This window comes from Strix aluco, chromosome 20 (genome assembly GCF_031877795.1).
Source record: "Strix aluco isolate bStrAlu1 chromosome 20, bStrAlu1.hap1, whole genome shotgun sequence".
NCBI lineage: Eukaryota > Metazoa > Chordata > Aves > Strigiformes > Strigidae > Strix > Strix aluco.
In genome coordinates, this window is record NC_133950.1 from 5036141 (window position 1) to 5055667 (window position 19527).

Below are 19527 nucleotides of genomic sequence, written 5' to 3' on the forward strand. Positions count from 1 at the left end.
TTTCCTTCTCATTTTCACCTCTATGGCTAAGAGGAAGCACATCTTTGGCCCTTTCCCTCTGTCTGTGGCCGCCAGCCCACATTTGCCTGCTGCAATCCAGGCTTGAACCTCACCCAGCCCTGTCCCCACTGCTGGGTCCCACTGCCTCCTGCAGCATCACTTCCAGTGAGATGCTACAGCAAGAGTTGGTCCCATGCATCTCCTCAGGGCAGTCCTGAAAATTATTTGCACAGGCAGGCTGAGCCCAGGTGTGAGGATGCCCATCCAGAGAACCTCAGCCCGAGAAACACAGCACAGAGCAGAGAGGATTTCAAGCCAAGAAGTAGGAGCCATATTCAATGGGTTCAAAAATCCAGCTGAAGAAACGAAAGCATGTGGGGGACATAGGACCCTGAGGGTAAAAAACCATCTGAATCTCCCAAACCTGTCTTTTCTCAGCAAGCAGGAGCTTCAGCCATCCCCAGAAGCAGAGGACATGAACAGCGCAAGAGGACGGACCCAGAAAACAGACCAACCAAACTAGAGCTTGGAAAATACCTACAGTGTCTGAGCCCCACCACAGTGGCTGGCTGACAGGTAACATGATCACCTCCACAGACCTATGTGGCCAATAACACAGGCAGAAAAGTATCTTCCCACCTTCCATGGAAGACTCTACCTCTCCAGACCCAGGAGAACTGGAAGCTCTTGTCCTGGTCTGTGGGGACAAAGCAGCATGCCAAGACACCAGTCTCCTCTTCTTACACAGGTGCCTGTGGGGGAGAGTAAATAGCTCTCATGGGGTCTGTGTCTCTCAGCAGATCACAGAGGTCTCTGGTTGGCCAGCTCAGATGGAGACCTGCATGTCTGAATGAGGAGCCAGCAAGGGCTGCTACATTTCCCAGCAAACTTCCATCCCTCTAAAATGCTCTTCTGCAGAGGGGCCAGTGCCCTTGAAGCCTTTTCAGCTGCAGTGATGGACCAGCAGGTCCAAGCTGAGACTCCTCTTAATCTTCAAGTGGTGGCCCTAAAGCTGCTCCTCAGGCTCCTCTCTGGTAGGAGAGAAAGAGGACAGAAATGATTACCTCCTGTGAGATCAGTCTGCAACTGCACTCAGAGCCCCCATGCTGGGTCTGTGAGACCGTGCATCCCAAAACTGCCCACATGGACCCAGAACATTGTCCAATCTGCTGTGAACAACCTGGCTGGACCCTCAGCTGGTGGGAAGCACATGCAGAGCGGTGGTGAGCACTCCCAGGAAATAATTTCCCTGACATGTGGGCACCTGGCAGCAAATGAGTGCAGGCACAGCAGGAACCACTACGCTCATTGCCGGAGTCGATTCCTGGGCTGTAATGAAGCTGCAGTAATGAGTGTGTCCATAATTCTCATCTAATTAATGCTGTGCCAGTGCTTCAGAGACTACTATTTTATGGTTTAGCCATAAAAGTTGGCACTATGTTAAAACGTGATTTGCAAGGACTCCCATCCTACTTCCTTCCTCTCTACTTATTTTAGAAAAGGAATGATTGTCTGTATTAACTTATCAGACTTCCTACCTGGAACAACACTTTGTTTACCTGAAAAATCATCTAGTTAATTAAGTCAATTGTTTGCATTCAAATGACAGTTTAAATGAAATGTGTTGGGCAATAGCTGCAAGAGTCATCCAGTAGCCCCATCGCACATCTGATCCCTGCACAGTTATCAGGTTGCTGCTCAGACATTGGGTGGTTGGCATGTTTGTGGCACCAAAAAAAATTCTAAAAATTAGTTCTGGAAAACCCGATAATCTGGAGATCAAAATTGTATAGTCACATCATTTAGAGAGATGAGCTTGCCCAATCAGGGGACAGGGCAGCTGCAGACAGCAGAGACGTCACCCTGAGCTCTACGTCATCACCCCACAGCCCAATCCAGCCCAAATTCTGGCACTCAGCTCTCATCTTTTACCCAGAATAAAACAGATTCAGAGCTGGTCAGAGGGCAAAAGGAAGGAGCTCTTCCCTCAGCTCAAACATTGTCACGATAGGCCCATCCCCAAGCCATGGAAATTAATTAATTTTTTTCTTGTACAAAAACACAGGACTCATCTCCACTGCTCCCATGAGGACTTTGGTCTGCTGCACCTCTGTTCCACATCTCCCATGGGCTCAGTGCCTGTACCCTGGAAGACGTTGCCCACGTCCACCAGCCAAACGAGGGGCAGACTCCTCGGTGTGCCAGGGGTGCATCCCTGGGGGTCTCCAGTCCAACCCTCCCTCAGACCAGGAATATCGCCAGCACCTGATCAGGTCAGTCGTGACTTTGTCTGACCAAGTCTTGACCACTTCTGACAATGGAGACCCTCTACTTTTCTGGGGGCCTGTTTTTCTACTGTATTAGCCTTACAAGGAAAATATTTTTCCTGTTGTCCAGACTGAAGGTCTGAAAGTTGTCACATATTGTGGCTGTTGCCCCTTATTTTGTCACTGGTGCTACCAAGAAGAGTTTGGCTCCATCACCTTCGTAGCTGTCCTTCCCAAAGTTGTAGGATGCTGTTAGAACTCCATCCCTCTGCATGATCCTGTGCCTGAGGTCCATGACCACCTCAGTAGCCTCTGCAGGACTCCCTCCAATTTCTCCACATCCTTCTTGAGCTGGTTGGAGGGAACAGGGTACGAAATCAGATGCACTCGTCCAAATATCTAGCGTCAAGCACGGGAGCTACATCAAAGAACAGAGTGGTGTTTGTTCAGCTTTGCAGATTGGCTTTCAGCATGTGAGCCCATTTTCTGCCAAGCTGTTGATTTGCCCTGGACCAGGAGGTTTGTCTGGCACTCTGTGACCGGTCACTGCTGTCCCCGGTCCCAGGAGCAGGAGGTTTCACCCACTTGTCTTTGTCTAGAAACATTGTGATCACGTTAAGGAGAACAGGGCTGCTACACTGACAAACTGACGCACAGGCTGGGTGGAACTTTCCATGAGAAACACGTGTCTGAAATAATTGCCCCATTAGTTCAGGAAGGGACAAGAAATTACTTGCAAATGGCTCCTATGCAAACACCCCTTCCCCAGTCCCCACCTGCTCCTGCTTGGCTCTTCTCCCTCTCCCCCACGTCTTCGCCCTCTGCCAAGGGATGAAGGCAAGGAAGAGGGGGGGTCCCAGATCTTTCCAAGGTGAGAATCCATTTCATTACCTCTGTCTCTGCCTGTGCCCCGTGCACAGCTCAGTGGTACCCAAAGCAGGCTGGGGGAGGATGTTGGTGGGTCACTCTGGGGAGAAGGTCCTCCTCATCCTCACCCTCTGTCACTGCCCTGCAGGTCTGCTCAGCAACCTTTTCTCCAGCTTTCCCCAGCGCCTCAAGTCTGGCCAAGAGTCGGTATTATTTGCCTTCCTTCCCCAGCACCAGGGAATGTGTGAGCTGTATGAGCTGAGTGAAAATGACCTAATGCAGAGAAGAATCAGAAAATGAGCAATGAGAGGGTTGTAACAATGCTTCCCGAATGAGTTAGCGGCACCCAGGGGACTCTTACCACCACTGGATTTCCTGTCCTGGCAGCAACCTAGCTGAGCATATTTTATTTCCTTGACAGACAGCATGTGAGTCTGCCTATTTTTATTTTTACTTCAGAAACGTTTTATTTTCTCCTTCTTTGCTCCCTTGGATTGTTTAGGAATGACATTGCTAATGCCAGCCACAGAGGTTGGTGGCATTTGTCCTTACAGTCTCAATTCAATGATGAATCTGAAGGATGTCACTGTTTGTTGCTCCCCTGGGCAGGATGACACCCCACACAGGGCAGTGCTGAGCTGGGTACCCCCATCGCACTGCAGAACTGACCCATATGGCTTTTCTGAGCCCAGCCCCACGGTCACCATCTGGAAGGACAAGAGTCCTCAAATACATCTCTGTACTCCCTGGCCCTTATCAAACCCAGTGGAAGCAAAAGTCCCCAGACAAACCCAGACTAACCCCGATTTCCATCCCCGCTGTGCAGACGATCAAAGACTGGGTGTTCCCGTGGTGGGTCTCTGGCCGGCTTCTGGTTATCTCGGCTACCCAAATAAGAGTCCGGTGTGCCCCTGATAAGCCTCAGTAAGTTTCTGAGAGGGATTAGGTGACTCGCACAGCAAGTCAGCTGTTTCACCAGGGCAGGGGAATTCTTGTGTCTGCAGTTTCAGTATCTAGCTGTTGAGCTATGTTTAGTCTATGGCTATAAAGTAGCCTTGTTTCTATTCTAAGAATATTTGTCTAATCAAGGGTCCAAGGAATTATTTTGCTCAGTAGACAGTTATGTTTATTTGGATAAGTTTATACTCCAGGATGGGTGCCTTGGAAAAGCCCAATAAAGGCTGTGCATTGCCAGAGTGTCTCAGGGTATGGTGCACACCTGTAAAAAGTGCAAACTTTTTATTTTTGCAGAAACAAGAGAAAGGCTTTATGCTCACAGCTTCTAGCCAGCTCTGAAATGAAGCCCCGTTGCAACCTGAGTGCAGCTTGCTGTGAAGAGTTGTACTTCCCCAGACGCTGCAGATGCTCGTCTGCATGCAGGTGAGGACCAGTGCTGGCCAAGGCTGGCACAACCCCGGCAGGGGATGCCCACACTGCTCATTAACTTCTCCCAATAACTCTTCATCCAAGAGGTGCCCAGCAGCTTGAGCTGTATTTTCATGTAGCAGCTATTTTCAGAACTTCATTTGCTTTTGTAAATCACAGGTGACCCCAGCATCCGTCTCTGGCTGCTGCATTAGGAAGCTGATGAAATACTGAGCTGAGGGACATTTGAAGGGTCAAGGCCCGTCACCTGGGACAGGTAAGACTGATTTACCAGCCTCCCCATGTCCTGTCTGTGTGAGGTCTGTGAGGAAACTGTGAGGTTAGACCCAGGACCTTAGGATGTTTTTCCCAGTGGGGTCACAGCATTTTTTGAACCTAACAAAGCATTCAGCACTTTCTGGTGATTATTGTCATTTTCCCTTTTAAATTCTTTCCCTGGGGTGCTTTGCCTCATGGCTGTCTTCAGCCTGGTGAGCTTTGTCCCACAAGTGAACCGAGAGCATCCACGCCTCAGTGGACTTTATCCTGTTTGCACATGAAAAACACAGCTGAGTTGTGACTACTTGCAACTGAGCAACCACTAATTTTAAGCCCTGAGATAAATCCTTGTTATCTGCTGAGATAAGGTCCGCTACAGCATCCTCCCATTTTGGAAGGCACCGGTTTCCGCATTGGGAAGTTGCCTTTGGCCGCTGTGTGAAACGGCAGCGTGGCAGCAGCGATGTCCGCAGGCAGCTGCTGAACACACACCTGAGCTTCGGGATGAGCTCGAGGCAGGCAGTGACTCTCGCTGTCACCACTCTGTGCCACCCACCACCTTCATGGCTTCGGTGGTGGGTGGCTTGGGTGCAGGTAATGGCTTTTTCTCTGCAAAAGACCACTTCTCCCTCCCCAGGGCCATCCCCACCCAGGCGACCCCCTCGTGATTTCAGCGTTGCTGCCGTGGGAACATCCCTCCGGCTGTCAGCAATTCTGGTTGGTTTGAGGTTGTGTCTCAAATTAGGAATCAGGAATACCTAATTCCCATTTTCATTGCTCAGGCTTGTTGCATTGGCATCAACAACTCAGTAATTTCTTCTTTGCATCCCTTGCAGCCTGATTGGATTTTGTCCTGGCCATCTTATTTTGTGCTAAACAAGGACATTTCTGTCCCCCTTCTGCTTGTGTTGTAAGCTCCATGACCCCGTAACAGCCCTAGCAGCTCCCCATCCCCTAATTCCCCCTGGAAAAGGAAGGAGCTGCTCGGAGCAGTGGGGCTCCCAACCACCACTCCCCCAGAACAAATCCCCTCCATGAGCTGATGTCCCCCCATCCAGTTCCCATCCAGATGCTCCAAGTTTCTCATACCCTTCACTCTGAGACACAAAGTCTTGGAGACTTGGAGGCACAGCTCCTCTCCTGCAGCACAGAGGGGACAAAGCTGTGGCTTTGGTGTCACTGCAGAGTCCATGATAAGACCTGTCCTGCTGCAGAGGGCATTGGTTGTCCTGGGAAAACATGGGACAAGCACCCGGCATTTCCACCTCCCAGCCCAGCCCTGCCTCTCCCAGAAATCAAGCGCCTCCCAAGCACGTGGGGATGGTGCTTGCAGAGTGACTCATGCCAACCTGGCAGGTCGGCAATAAATTCTGTTACAGCAATAATGAAATTTCTGTTGCTCACGCAGGGTTATTTCCATTTTCTCCGGGAAGTCACCCCAGGTCCCCATTTCTCCACCTTTTGCGTGCACTGGTGCCTCTGTCCCCTGCAGGGACTGTCTGCAGGCAGGTCGGTGGCGTTCATTCAAAGCTGTGCACCAGCCTCCTGCACCGCATGTCCCGCAGCAGCTCCAGCCCTTGCTGCCTGCCCTGACACATAATTCACGTAAGCAAGGCAGCTTATGGGCTTGAAACCAGGCGTGGTTATGCAGGTTGGGTGCTCCTGAGCATCACCAACAGCCACAGGAAAGCTTGCTGGACCTGGCGTTTGGGGCAGAGAGAAGGTAACAGCAGGTACCGAGCTGTCCGGTACTCACAAAGCCCCCGAGTCGAGTTCCCTGCATGCTCCCCCTGCGAGCCCAGGGACACGGAGAAGTGGGGGGGGCAACAAAGTGATCGTGTAGTAACAGTTTCCTAACACTGATGGCTTGGGACTGAGTGAGAGGAGGCCAAGAGTATGTGGGTGATGGAAAGATGTGGGGAAAGGGCAAGAAAACCTGTGTTGAGGCCAGATGTGAATGGAAGGCCTCCCATCTGGGAAAAAGGAGATGAAGGCTCTCAGCAATGCTGGGAGAAAGAGGAGGGACTGGGCTGAAGGACAGTGGCAGCACTCACAGGGAGGTTGCACTGACCTGCTGGGTCCCAGCAGCTCTGGAGTCAGTGACCAGGTCACAGCTGGAACACCACAGGCCTCAACCCCAGGGTGCCGAAAGCATCCCCAGGAGAGCCACATAGGCGTCCCACCAGCCCTGCTGTCTCCAGCCAACCCCCAAGGGGTCCTCTCAGCTCTGCCTCAGTTTCCCCACCTGTCCATAACCTGCTGGTTGTTTAAAGAGGGAAATACAGACAGTTCCACAGAAGAGGTCGTATCTACCAGGGAGAGCTGTGCCCGGGCGGGATTGCTGGGGCAGCCTCACACCTCCATCCCTGGGCATCACCAGCAGCACCTCTGTGCCACGCCGCCCCACCGCCCAGCATGGCCCGGTGACACCCGAGCCCCGAGACATGTCTGAGCCATCTGAGGCTGACCACAAGCAGGTGACTGGCACAAGACATTTCAGCTTCCAAACACACCATGAACAGCCTTTACAAAATGCTTTCATCATACACCAGAGCTGTCAAAGTGCTGCCTTTGCCAGGGGAGGAGCAGCCCTGCCAAGCTGTGCAGCCGGGACCTGAAATAGCACTGTTGGGCTTTTTGTTGCTTCTTTTGGTGTGTCCCCAGAGGGACCTGGAGCTACACTAGGTCACTTATGTTTCTGGGCATTTCCATGTTCAGAGGCTCATGCCTTGCTGTGTTTAAACAGCTAACGCTGTCCCTGGGAACAGACTCGTTTTGGGTAAAACTTTCTGTGTTCCTGCGGGGCTACACCCAGGCCTGGCCTCAGGAACATCTGGCAGCTGCTCCATCATAAAAAACAGCTCAGAAATTCATGGAATCAGATTTTCCCATCTTTAGCCATGCAGTAAAACAGGATTTTATGCTCCTCGGTGAAGCCGGATTCACCTGGCTCTGCCAGTGCTGAGAAACATGCCACGAAGAAAAGGCAGCTACAAGAAATTATATTCTCCTTTTATTTACCTATGACCATGACAATGTATTTTTGCTAGCTGCAGAGATGCTTCGCACTGTAAACTGGGCACCTGGAGGCAGGCAGTCCGTCCAGCTCTGCCAGGTTCAGCAACAACCCCCGCTTCTCAAAACACAATATTGTTATCCAGAGTAAGGAGAGCGTCTGATTCACAGAGCTGCTTTTCTCCATCACCAAACCCTCCGTCGTCAGGGCATGATATATACACCCAGGCTCCCCCAGCGGCCCGCTGCTAGGGAACGCGTTTTGTCAGATAAAACCTGCTAACTTAGAAAATGTACGCACTCAGAAAAAAAAAGGCATCCACTCCACCGGAGAACTCCGCCGCGACACACACAAATATTGCACTTGTAATTTCAGAACAGGAAAGGAAACAAGGATTTCCTATTACACAGCAACGCGTCCAGCTATAGGAGGTCAATAAATAAACCAGGGGTGGGAGCAAGAGGCGGTTGGCTTGCACACCTCCAGAGCAGGGGAAGGACCCAGCTTTCGCTGCTCCCGGGGGGACCCACCACGAGCGAAGGAAGCGCCGGGCTCCTGCAAGATAGCTGCTTTGGGGGAGCCGGGAGGCATCACCGGCACAGGGAAGCACAGCAGCATCGCGGGGCTGGTCCAGTTCAGAAGTCTTTTATCCAGGGACGATGTTCATGTCGGTGCTGTTGTCCCCCTGCCAGAGCCCTGCACAAGTCCTCCTCCTCCTCACCAAGTCGGGATCACTCGTCACCTTCCAGCAACACTCACAGCTCAGGCACATGCTTCACAGTAGTCTTGTGGGAGCTTCCCTCCTGGCTAGGATCCATGCCAAAGTCACCCCGAAGGCGTCGTACCAGCGATGGTGAGATGGGGAGATGGAGCAGTACCAGACTGCTTGGCTTGTTGGTCCCCTCAGCCTCATGCTTGGTGCCTTCAGCTGCCCCACACCCGTCCGCTGCAGGAATATGGCTTGGGGGCACAAACGGCAGCGAGAAGGCACGCTCCTGCCATCCCCCGGGAAGGCCTCTGCCACCCGATTTCATGTAAACACACAGCTCCCAGCCTGCCCCGAGAGAGTCCTTGGGTCTACAGTGGGGAGCTGCCTTTCTTCTGGTTAATTATGTCTAAGTACAAGTCAGAGCGGAGGAAGCGGGGGTACGAGTCCTTCTCCATGAGCCCATAAATCCTCTTCTGCGCGAGGTCGAAGCAGCTGCGGGTGATGTTCTGCAGGTTCTCCTTGGTGTGCTCTCGTGTGTAGGAGTCCAGGTTGACCTGCAGGCAGAGAGACCAGCGCTGGTGAGCAGCTCCCCAGGCAGCCGCCGTGCCATGGAGCCGCGCGCCAGCGTGGGTGCCAGCCCTCACCTCCTTGCAGGACTGAATGGCGATGTACTCAGCGAAGATCTTCTTGGCCTTGGAGACCATCTTGGACTGGGATTTGATCTTCTTGAACTCCTCACAGGCCAGCCAGAACTCCAGGTTCTCCTCGCTGAACTCGGTGCGCAGGAAGGCCCTGAAGGCAGCGAGCCCGTCTGTGGGGACAGAGACACATCTCTACTGCCGGCTCGCAGGCAGGGAACAGCCCCATGAGACTCTCAGCCCAGCAACCTTGCAAAGGTGCAACCTAAACTACCTCCCCGCAGCGTCCCCTAAAAAACTCTCATAAGCCCCTGTGCAAAGTGGGCAGCGATGACACTGCCAGGCCAAGCATGGCAACACAAGCCATCCATGTGCTGAGTCTGCAGTCCTCAGCCTGGCTGCATGCATGGAGAGCCAAGAGGGAGGCTGGACTTGGAGCAGGGACAGCAACGGGGAGAGGACCCCCTGGCCACACCTATGGGGGCCGGGTGTAGGACAGGCTCACGATGTGAGATGCCTCAGCTGTGATACAAGAGAAGGGGAATGGTCTAAAGCAGCTTCTCCTTCATGGACCCACTGCACAGCTCCGAATCGGGCACAGACACGCATCACTGCCTTTTCCCCCTGCAAGCTGGAGCAGGGCTGCAGCCCCAAGCCACGGCTCTCCCCAGCCCCTATCACAAAATCCCCCCCTGGGCCAGGCAAGAGCATAAGGGGTGCAGGCAAGGGGCAGCCTCATTCCTCTTTGTCTACCCCCAAACACCAGCAGGGATTAAGAGGAAATCCCAGCTTTATCCCTGCACGTGTCTGAATATTCCCCCGGCAGCAAACAAAGGTGGAAGAGATGGGAAAACACTTACATTTGTGCAGCAGCAGCTTCTCCAGGGAGTCCCCCCACTTGAGAGCTTCCTCAGGAGTGGGCCTGCAGGAGAAGGACAGCACGTTGGCAAAGTGAAGCTGTGAAAGCTGTGTTCACTGCCTGCCGCGACACAGCTCGAGCAAAACATTTCCAGCTGATAAAGCAATGCTGTGTGCCCCAGCGGGGCTGGCCCTGGCTCCCACGCTGGCACCAGCACTGCCGGAGCATCTGCAGGCAGAGCCAGGCTCTGCACCAGGCAGCACCGCAGTGGCTCTGATGGAAGGAAACCTCTGCCTTGAAACTGGCAGGAAGAAAATCCGATATAAGGAGGTCTGTGCGGGTAGCTGCGCCACTTGGGGTGTCTGAGCAAGAATTGGAAAAGCCCCAGACAAAGCTCAGGAGGCTGCGAGACAGCAGGGATTTCAGCCACAGCATTTGAGCAGCCGGATAAGCCGCTGGGCACAAGAGTAGGGAGGGCTCGTCTCTGGCTGCTGGAGCATCTCCAGAGCAAAGTGTTTTTTCAAACCGTCCTCCGGCCAGTTAAAAGTTTCACGTACAGGCACTGGGAGAAAGCAGCCGTCAGGGAAATTTCCAGCCCAAGCTGCCATTGTGCTGCCTCCTGAGCACAGACCTCCCACCCGTCTGCGGGGGAATTTTCAGCCAACAAAAGTTTTTGATGCTCCTCCGGCTACAAAAACGGTTTGTCCACAGCTGCCCCAAACAGGGTGACGCCAGCCTCCCTGGTGGTGATGCTCAGCCCAACCACAGCTCGTCCCCAAGCCCCCACAGCCCCCGATCCCCACACCACAGCACCTACTTGAGTGATTTGAGCACTTTGTCCAGCTTGCCGGAGGGGTTGGCCCCTGGGGACTCGTTTCGCCGCCGAAAAATCCCTAGCCGGTTCTTCATGTCCTTGGCTCTAGAGGGAAGAGCAAGTTTTAGCAGGCAGGCGAGGGTTTGGGGGGACACCCAGGAGACCCGCCAGCAGCCTCGTCCTGCGCGTCACCCACTGCCCCATGCCCACCACCTACTCCTTCATGGTGTGCCGGCGCTGCAGGCTGCCGTTGTGGGGTCTCTGCACGCCCAGCAGCATCTCTGCGTGAAACTCCAGCGGCTGGGGCTTGGAAAGGTCGCGGAAAAAGGGCATGGCTGTTGGGACAGCCCGTGCAGCGGCTCCCAGCGCGGCCAGACGCTCGGGTGCTGTGACGCCAGCTCCGTGCCGCGCTCCCGCCCGATGCGGCCAGCGCGGAAGTGGGAGGGCTCAGCCCGGAGGAGCTTTAAATGCAGCGTGGGGTGAACGAGGCGCGTGTGAGTAAGGGCTGTGTCAGCCCCGCTGCTATTTCAGACGGCTCCGCCGTTGCTGGGGAAACTCAAGGAAAGGTGGAAAAATCATCACCGAGGGCGGATAGTGGGGCCTTTCAAGAGACGGCAGGGAAAATAATCACGGCGGGGATTTACGAGGGCTATTTATAGAGCGCAGGCATCCCGGGGAAGGCAGCGGGGCCGGCGGCGGGGCTGGGGGGGGTTAGGAGCAGAGCGGGAACAGCAGCGCTTCTCCGTTTCCCTGCTGCGGGGACAGAGCTGGGAGCCCACCCATGACCCACTGGTGTTCGCACTTCTCAGTGCCAGCCTGGGGCAGGCATGGCCGCGGGGACACCTCCATAACGGGGTGGCTGGGTCTGGCAGCGTGTGGCACCGAGGGGTGCTGGGGCACAGACACCCCAGGCTGCCACCCTGCATGGGTCCCCGCTCCCTGGACAGAGACACTGACGTAACACGGACACAGGGCTCCAGTTCCCCCAGGAAACTGCCACCAGGACAATGCAGGACAAAGATTTTTGGCAAGTGTCATGGGAAAATGAGACCCCCCCAGCTCAGCCCCAGCCTGGATCTGCGAGGTCTTCCCAGGGGCCAAGGCAGGGGAGCAAGAGGTGGAAGAGGTGACGGGCGAGGGCAGGCGCGGACTATGCTGTCCCCTCGTGGCACAGCCCCTGCATGACACCATGCGACGAAGGGGGGCTGGGGACATACAGAGTGGCATGGGATGCTCATCCTGCACCAAGGCTGACCGTGCCACCAGGGTGGACGGGGCGCCAGGGTGACATGGCCAGGCCACCCCGCAACCCCCCGCAGGTCCCACATCAGCGGGTCTATGCAAGGATGCTCAGAGGAGCCACCTCTGGCTCCTAGGGGCTAGGGACACGAGGGGCAGTGGGATTCAAGGCAAGGGTGTACCCACCTCGAGTGATGCTATCTAAACCCACAGATCTCTCCAGTCCCAGGAGGGTAAAATACAGAAATCCACGGGGAAAAAAAAATAGCTGCAACAACCCCAGGGCTCAGTCCTGCAAGGGGCTGAGCACCCTGAGCCATGGAATGATTTTAGAGGGCAGTTTTCCCCCCCCCTAGTCCCTGGTGCCATCCATGCCCTTATGGGGGCCATGGACGGTGTCACTGCCTTTGCATCCTCTGGGCTGCAGTCCCAGCAGGAGACGTGTCCCACTGCTGCCAGCTGCCAGGCACCAGCTCAGCGCTAATGTGGGAGAAGCGGATCCAAACACGGAGCCTCACACTCCAAACACCATCTGCCTCCCATTACCGTGCTGCCAGCGACGCTGGCAGCTGAGCACCAGCCACCACACAGGACGGGCCATTCCACACAGCCCTGAGCAACAATTTTAGCAGTGTTCCCAGTTTAGCAAGGCAGCTGCCACAGCTCAGCACCCAGCGGGGCTTTCAAAGCACTGAAAAGTCCTTGTGCGTCTCCAGCACACGTGGGCCACCTCCACCTGCACAGCCCTCTCTGCGTGCCAGCCAGCGGCAGCAGGTAGCCCTGCCCCACACGAGGCTCGGGGCTCGCAGGTGACCACGGCTCGTGGGCAGATTTGCCAACTGTAATACGCCAGCAAGCGCCACCTGAGGAAGTTCCCAAACTTAAAACCCGCTGCTCCCCTCGCACACACTTGCAAATAAATAGCAAAAGGCACGAAACCAGGCTGCAGCAGCCATGGGCATGCACAGCCTCCAGCTGAGGCCAATATGCAGTATAAAATGCCACAGCAAAAATAATGTTTCATAAAAAATTGCTGGTTTCTGTCTGGAGTTGCCCCTATAAAGTGATCTGCCCCCAGTGCTCCAGCATAGCCATGAGGCCCCATCCAGCACCATCGCCCTGTGCTGCTTCCAAACCATCCCCTGCAAAGCACGTCACCCTTCTTCGCAGGATGCTGAAGTCCTACCTTTCCAGGTATTTTTCAGAAAAGTCCACCATCGCGTGGTACATTGGGGAGCGCCAGCAGGCGAGCGTGGCCGGCAGAGCGTGCCGGTGCCGGGAGGGGAGGCAAGTGCCAAACCCCAGCCACTTGCACCATAAATACTCCCCGCAGGCAGCTGGCAACCGGGCTGCGCAGCCAATAGCCGGCCGGTGTGATGCCAAGAGGCTCCCCAGCGCATCCACTGCTGTCTCAAGGTGAGGAGAAAACCTTCTCTGCAACCGCCCCTGACCCCGCTAAGCTGGGGGTGGCTGAGCCTCCCCCCGCCAGCCCGATTCCCCCGGCTCAGTGCCGCAGCAGGGACATGTGGATGAGGGGACGTCCCCGCTGCAGACTGCGAGGGAATCATTTTCATTTCAAGTGTCAGGGGGAGGAGGGTGGAAATAATAAAAAGAGCTAAAAATAGCCAGCTGCAGCTAGGAAGCGCGCAGGACAACAGTGCCGCTCTCTGGCAACCAGCACATGCAGCGAAGTCATCGAGCCTGCGTGCGCAGCCGGTGCCCTTGGCCCCCTCGCACCCCCTGAGCCGCTCAAACCACGTGCAGCTTCTCCACCTGCCCGAGCCACGTGGAGCAGGGAAGGACCCAGCCCCAGGCATCCCTGCAGCCCTGACACTCGGCTGGATCCCGCGTTGCAAAACCAGTGGCGATTTGTTCCAAAACATCTTCTCTGGTCCCTGCCGGTGCGCCTGCCCCCACCCAGCTGCAGCTGTGCTCATGGGAAGCAAAGGCCACGGATGCCTCGTCCTTGCCCAGACCCGCTTTTTGGCAGCCCCAAAGCCTTACCAGAAGAGGCAGAGGGTCTGCGAGTGTCCCTCAGCGGCCCCTGCTCCCAGTGCTCCAGTCACACTGCCCACACGCTGCGCTGTGCTGCAAGGGCTGGAGCCTGTCCCGCAGTGGGAAAACTCCCTATTTCTCCTCCCGGCATGGGGCCAGTGGGAAGGAGGCCCCCAGCTCATGTTTCACCCCTTGCATGTCCTCTCCCTGAACCCGGTGCCACCGGAGCGGAGCTCTGCCAGCACCACGGAAGCTCTTTTCCCCACACCACCAGCAAGAGCTGGCTCCTTCACCCCATCTGCCAAAGCAAGGCGAACAGGGGCTGCTCCCAGCTGGCTGTGCAATGCCCCCAGTGCGCCTGCCACCCTCCTCCCTGAAAATCACAACTCCCTGTCTGAATGTGCCCTTCATTCATGCAAGTCTTTGCTGCTTTCTTCCCGGAAAAGCTTGGGGAAACAAGACAGGGAGATTCTAAGGGCTGCTCGGACTAGTGGGGCTCAGCTGAGGTGTCTGACCACGGCAAACAGCCCTGGCACACTCTGATGTCACCACAATGTGACACTTACAGGTTCCTGCTCCGTTTCTTGCGAGAGGTCTCATCCCCTTCATCACAGCTGCATTCGGGGTCAGCTCCGCTCAGCTGGAGGGGACAGAAAAACAGTGTCTGCATCACAGTGCCAGTGCATGCCCACAGTGGCACTCTAATGTCACCAACAAGCCTTGCCAGCATCGCCCATGGTCCCCACACCCACACAGCCCAGAGCCACACCATCCACAGGGCCCCTTCCCCACAGCCGCGGCTGGCAGCCGCAATGCAATGGGACAAGCTCCTCCCCGCTCCAGCATGGGAACCTGCCTCCCCCTGCCCGTCCTATGCCATCTCCAGTCCACGGTGTCCCCAGAGCATCTGAGGAGATGCCACGGCTGGTGGCCCAGGTACCCCTCCAGGTTCAAGATGCTGACAGTGGTGAGGACATCCGCATCTCCTTTCCTGATGCTCCTATTCCTGCTGTCTGGAGTGGGCACAGGGACCCCTCCCCAGCCCACAGAGTACCTTGTGCCCGCAGAACCAGGCTGGGCACGCAGAATCAATCAGGGATTGCCCAGCAGTCCCCAGGCAGGAAAAATCAGAGCAGTTCAGCCATAATTTAATCATATCATGGTAGTCCCCAGAGGGCTCCACTCCCTGACCACCACCTTGGGGCAACCCAGGCAAACCAAGGGGACCTCGGATGCACTGTGAGCTTGGGGCAGCACCATGCAGCCTCTGAGCCATGAAGCCTGAGGCCAGGCATGGGGACCCCTGGGACCACCATAGCTCAGGGGCTTTAGTAATTCATCCATTACTGCATGAGACTGGAAGATGCTTGCAGCTGGCCCTGCATCCAGCTCGACCCCACACCAAGCTCAGCCCCGCGCTGCTGGGGGCTGCAGGGCGCTTTCCAGGATCGCCGCCCTGCGGCTGTGCCGTGGGAACCCGCTGCGCAGCCCCACAGCCCTGGGCTCGAGGCTTTTGACACTTCCTTCCATTCTGCACCCGGGTTTCCGGAGTTTATCGGCCCCAAACAATGCAGCCCTTGCAAAGCACCTTCCCCAACCAGATAGGGCCCCGGCAGGCGGGCTGGCCGGGGCGACACGCAGCCGGAGCACGTTTCCTGCCATTGTCCGGAGAGGCTCCACCGCGCTCGGGGACAAAAGGCAGCAGCAGAGCTCGCCCGAGGAGTCCCAGCACTCCCAGCCACAATATGCTCTTAAAACAACCACCTCCCAGCCCCAACTGCAGGAAGGAGGGGAGATGGTGGGCATTAAAAGGGCCAAAAAAATGAGCCCCTCTGAAACATTCCCTGAGGGAAAAAAACCCCAACACCTTGATGGATGCTGTGGCCCTGCCACTGAGGCCACCGTGTGCAGGTATTGCTGGTGCTTGGCAGCTTGGTGCTGTCATTGGAGAGGATCCATAGGGGAATTGTACATCAGTGTCCTGCTCCAGAAACCTCAGAGGGTTTCCTTGAACTAATCAAAAGGCACAGCCCAACAAAAGTCCCTCCAAAGTGTAGGCAAGGGGATGGCAGTAGCCCAAAACCCCATGCACATGGTGGCCCAGCCCTGTGCCCAGCTCCCCTGCCCGCTACAGCCCACAGGCAGCCTCGGTCCCTGGGCAGGCAGCTGGAGAGGTAGGGCAATGGGAGCAGGCCGGGGGGTGGGGGGGCGGGTAGGAGGACATATGGGCAGGGGGTAAAGGCACCAGACAGACAGAGCTGCTGTAGGGCTGGAAATGGGAGCACCAGGAGGTCCAGCAGCCACGCTGCCCTCACTGCCAGCACGGGCTGCCCTAGTCCCTGCTCCAAAAAAACCCAGTCTCATCTGCACCAGAGCAGTTTAATCCAGGAGGAGCTCAGTTTACCTCCGCTGAAAAACATCCACCCAGATCAGCCCAGAAAGCACAGCTGGGGGCTCTCCAGGGCAGGAGTGGGGTACGTTTCCCAGGTCTCCCCCCAGCAGTGGGCAGGCAGCCCACTCAGTCTCAGCCAGTGCTGCAGCAGCCTCTGGGTGCAGAGCTGCGCGCTCCCAGGCTGCACACACAGCGGCACTGTGAAACCTCTTTCCAGGAGACTCGTCACCGACAGCCCTAATGGGACACTCTCAGCAGGAACTGACACTGCCACCACCTCCCTTGCATCTGTGCAGGGCAGCACAGGTGTCCCTGCCACAAAGGTGTCCTTTCTCGATAGGATCTGGGAGGTCTGAACCCCCCATCCCACAATTGCTGGCATCAGCCTCCAAGAGAGTTTGGGCTCCCCTTTTGCAGAGCAGCCCCGTCTAACCGGCCTGTCATACTTGTAAGGGCTCTCACCAGCTGGCCAGGGACTCTGAGACCGAAGAGTGCTCCTGGAAACAGCATCAGAGATGGCTTGTCAAGCAGCATGAGCCTGGCAGGAAGAGGGTTAACCCCATCACGAGTTTAACATGCTTGGTGGCATGCAAGGCTCTGCACCAGCCTCTCCTGCCAAGGAGCCAGCCACATGCAATGTGATCCTGCGCTCTGCAGGGTGGTCCCGAGCAGCATGACATGGTCCTGAGCCATGCAACACGACCCTGAGCAGTGCAGCATGGTCCTGAGCCAAGCAATACAGCCCCAGGTAGAGCAGTACCCACAGACCCTGGCAGAGATCAAGCTGGCGTGAGCTTGGCTGGGCAGAGCAGGGTGCTGGGCCAGCGCCGCAGGAAGGCAGGTGGCCACTCTCAGTGCCCAGCCAGGCTTCACCTGGGGAGAATGGGGCAAGCAGCACTTCTCACGCGCAATCTCTGCAATGGCACATTATTTCCTGCAAAAGTACAGCCAAGGCAAGCTCTGCTCCAGGGGACACGGGAAGCACCCCAGACTGCCGGGCTTGTGAGCACAGGCCAGCCCTGTGCAGAGTTCCTGTGGCACAGCCCTCCGCTGCTCCTCCTTTCTGCATGTCAGGGTCAGGAATCACTGCTGATGTCAACCTTTTTCTGAGACGGGCCCTCCACAATGATCAAAGCCCTGAAAGAGGCTAGCCAGGACAGAAAGCCACACTGTTCCTTGCATCCTTCAGCACACTGGGGATTCAGTCACCAGAGGCTCTCTGGAGCCTGGTTTTCTCCTGTCCCTGCCGTTGCGAGCAGCTCTTTGCAAGTGCAGACACCTGGGTGCACCTCTACCTCCACTGGTCTCAGCAGACAGCGAGACAGCAACTCTCCAGGACATGAGACCCTGCAGGATCACACTGGGGAGAGATGCCCACCCACAGCACCAGCACACTGGCTCTGGATGAAGATCCCCTGGGTGCTAAGCATCTCCCAGAGCTGACTGCCAGTGGCAGGGATCTTCCCAGACCCTCAAATGCCAGCTTTGTCATGGCCATGGAGAGAGGGGCCACATGCCAGGACACGTCCACCCCAGGAGCTCCCCCACCGCCACAGCCAAGCAGGAGCCGGCCGCCCCGCGGAGCCAGCGCCAGCTCACGTACCTTCCTGTGGCCCGAAAACAGCAGGGTGAGCTGATGGATGGAGCCACCGTTTTTGGCAAGCTCTTTCTTGAGGGTCCTGGGGGAGGGCAGGGCCCAGTGTCCCTTGGTGCCCTGGCTGTCCGAGCAGTTGAGGGTGGTGTCGGAGGTGAAGCAGTGGCTCTTGGCCTCCTGCAGCAGGCTGCCCTCGCTGTGGGTCCGGCGCCGCAGGGAGCTCTGCACGCTCAGCGTGTAGACGGGCTGACAGCCTGAGGTCTCGATCATGCTGCTGCGCTTCGCCTCATTCCTCTCCAAGTATTGCTCGTCGCTGTCCTCCTCCTCCTCCTCCTCCTCTTCCTCATCTTCCTCTTCCTCCTCCTCCTCCTCCTCCTCCTCCTCGCCATCCGTGGTGCCGCCTGCTACACCTGCCGCGCTCTGGCTGAAAGTGCTGTCGAGCCGCAGCTCGGGGATGATGAAGGCTGGCAGGGAGCTGGGCTGCTCCTCTCTCTTCTCAGTGGCCACCGGCTGCTTCTCTGCCAGGAGAGGACCCTGGGTGGCTCCCAGAGCCTCCCAGGGCTCAGCCGGAGCTGGTGCCTCTGTGGCTGGAGGAGCATCATCCGCTGCCACCTTCTTGTCCTCCGAGTGCATCTGCCCCGGCTTCTCAGCGTCCGTCTCCAGCATCTGCCCAAAAGAGAAGATAAAGAAGGATGATGGCAGAAACACCCCAAATATCTCACTGGCCACCTTCCTGGGGAGCCTTTTTGCTCCAAACACCCCAACCACAAGGCTGGCACCAACTGGTACAGCCCTAACGGTGCTCTGGTGGGGTGGGACAGCATCGTCCCCCATGTCCCCAGGTGCTGGCAGGTTGCCCATCACTCCCACAGCACCCAGTCCTGGTCCTGATCCCTGGAGCCCCAGGTTCCCCCACCAGCAGCAAGCTGCTGGCTACGGGGCAGGAACAGGATGGGGCCACCCAGCTCCCCCCTCCAGCACCTGGCAGCACCAGCAGGTTTGGAGGAAAGGGGGGGGGGCGGTGGCAGGTGGCTCAGCCTGGCAGTGCAGTGGGTGCAGCCAGGCTGAGTTCCAGCCACAGAGGCAGAGCCGGTAACATCATCCTTACCCTGATGGCTCCACTGCCCTCCAGGGAGCTGGGGGCAGCTCAGCCCTGCAGAGATCTTCCCCGAGTGTGACAGAGAAAACCAGCAGCTCTCATCCAGCAGCTCCGGCCCCTCCTGCACCGCATTATTAAATGCAGAAGGGAAGCGCTGGGCTCTGCTCATCTGCAGATTGCCCAAGCTCGGCCCAGCCACAGCCACGAGCGGCTCAGGCTCCTTGACCGGGTGCCCTGCAGATGTGGCCCTGCAAAACCACAACCACTCCTACCAGCCCCTTTCAGTTTTCTAAGCCTTCAGGGCTGCTTTTTGCCAGCTTTCCTCTGCAGCTGGGAAAGGCCTGAGCAAGCTCTGCCCTTTCAAAGGGAAAAGCCAGGAGCAGCCCAAGGGAAA

General features: G+C 56.6%; 1 protein-coding gene and 1 long non-coding RNA gene across 5 annotated transcripts in view; both read right to left on the reverse strand.

Moving 5' to 3' along the window:
* Nucleotides 1-2492: 2492 nt before the first annotated feature.
* Nucleotides 2493-3993, reverse strand: LOC141932694 (uncharacterized). Its single transcript, XR_012625887.1, has 3 exons — nt 3936-3993; nt 3159-3407; nt 2493-2685 (listed from the first exon to the last, which is right to left on the reverse strand). It is a non-coding gene; the product is annotated as an uncharacterized LOC141932694 (long non-coding RNA).
* Nucleotides 3994-7778: 3785 nt separating this feature from the next.
* The window catches only part of RGS3 (regulator of G protein signaling 3), an 89422-nt gene continuing 77673 nt past the window's right edge, over nt 7779-19527 (reverse strand). For 2 of the 4 annotated variants that reach the window (XM_074846178.1, XM_074846179.1), the window contains 6 exons: nt 18044-18700; nt 14615-14688; nt 10818-10919; nt 10002-10063; nt 9148-9314; nt 7779-9057 (listed from right to left, as the gene is read on the reverse strand). In XM_074846178.1, coding sequence (XP_074702279.1) covers nt 8872-9057; nt 9148-9314; nt 10002-10063; nt 10818-10919; nt 14615-14688; nt 18044-18700 — 1248 coding nt within the window. In that variant the 3' untranslated portion in view covers nt 7779-8871. Of the gene's footprint in view, nt 9058-9147; nt 9315-10001; nt 10064-10817; nt 10920-11031; nt 13178-13239; nt 13604-14614; nt 14689-18043; nt 18701-19527 lie in introns of those variants that run through there. The other 2 variants (XM_074846182.1, XM_074846181.1) reach the window with 2 other exon arrangements.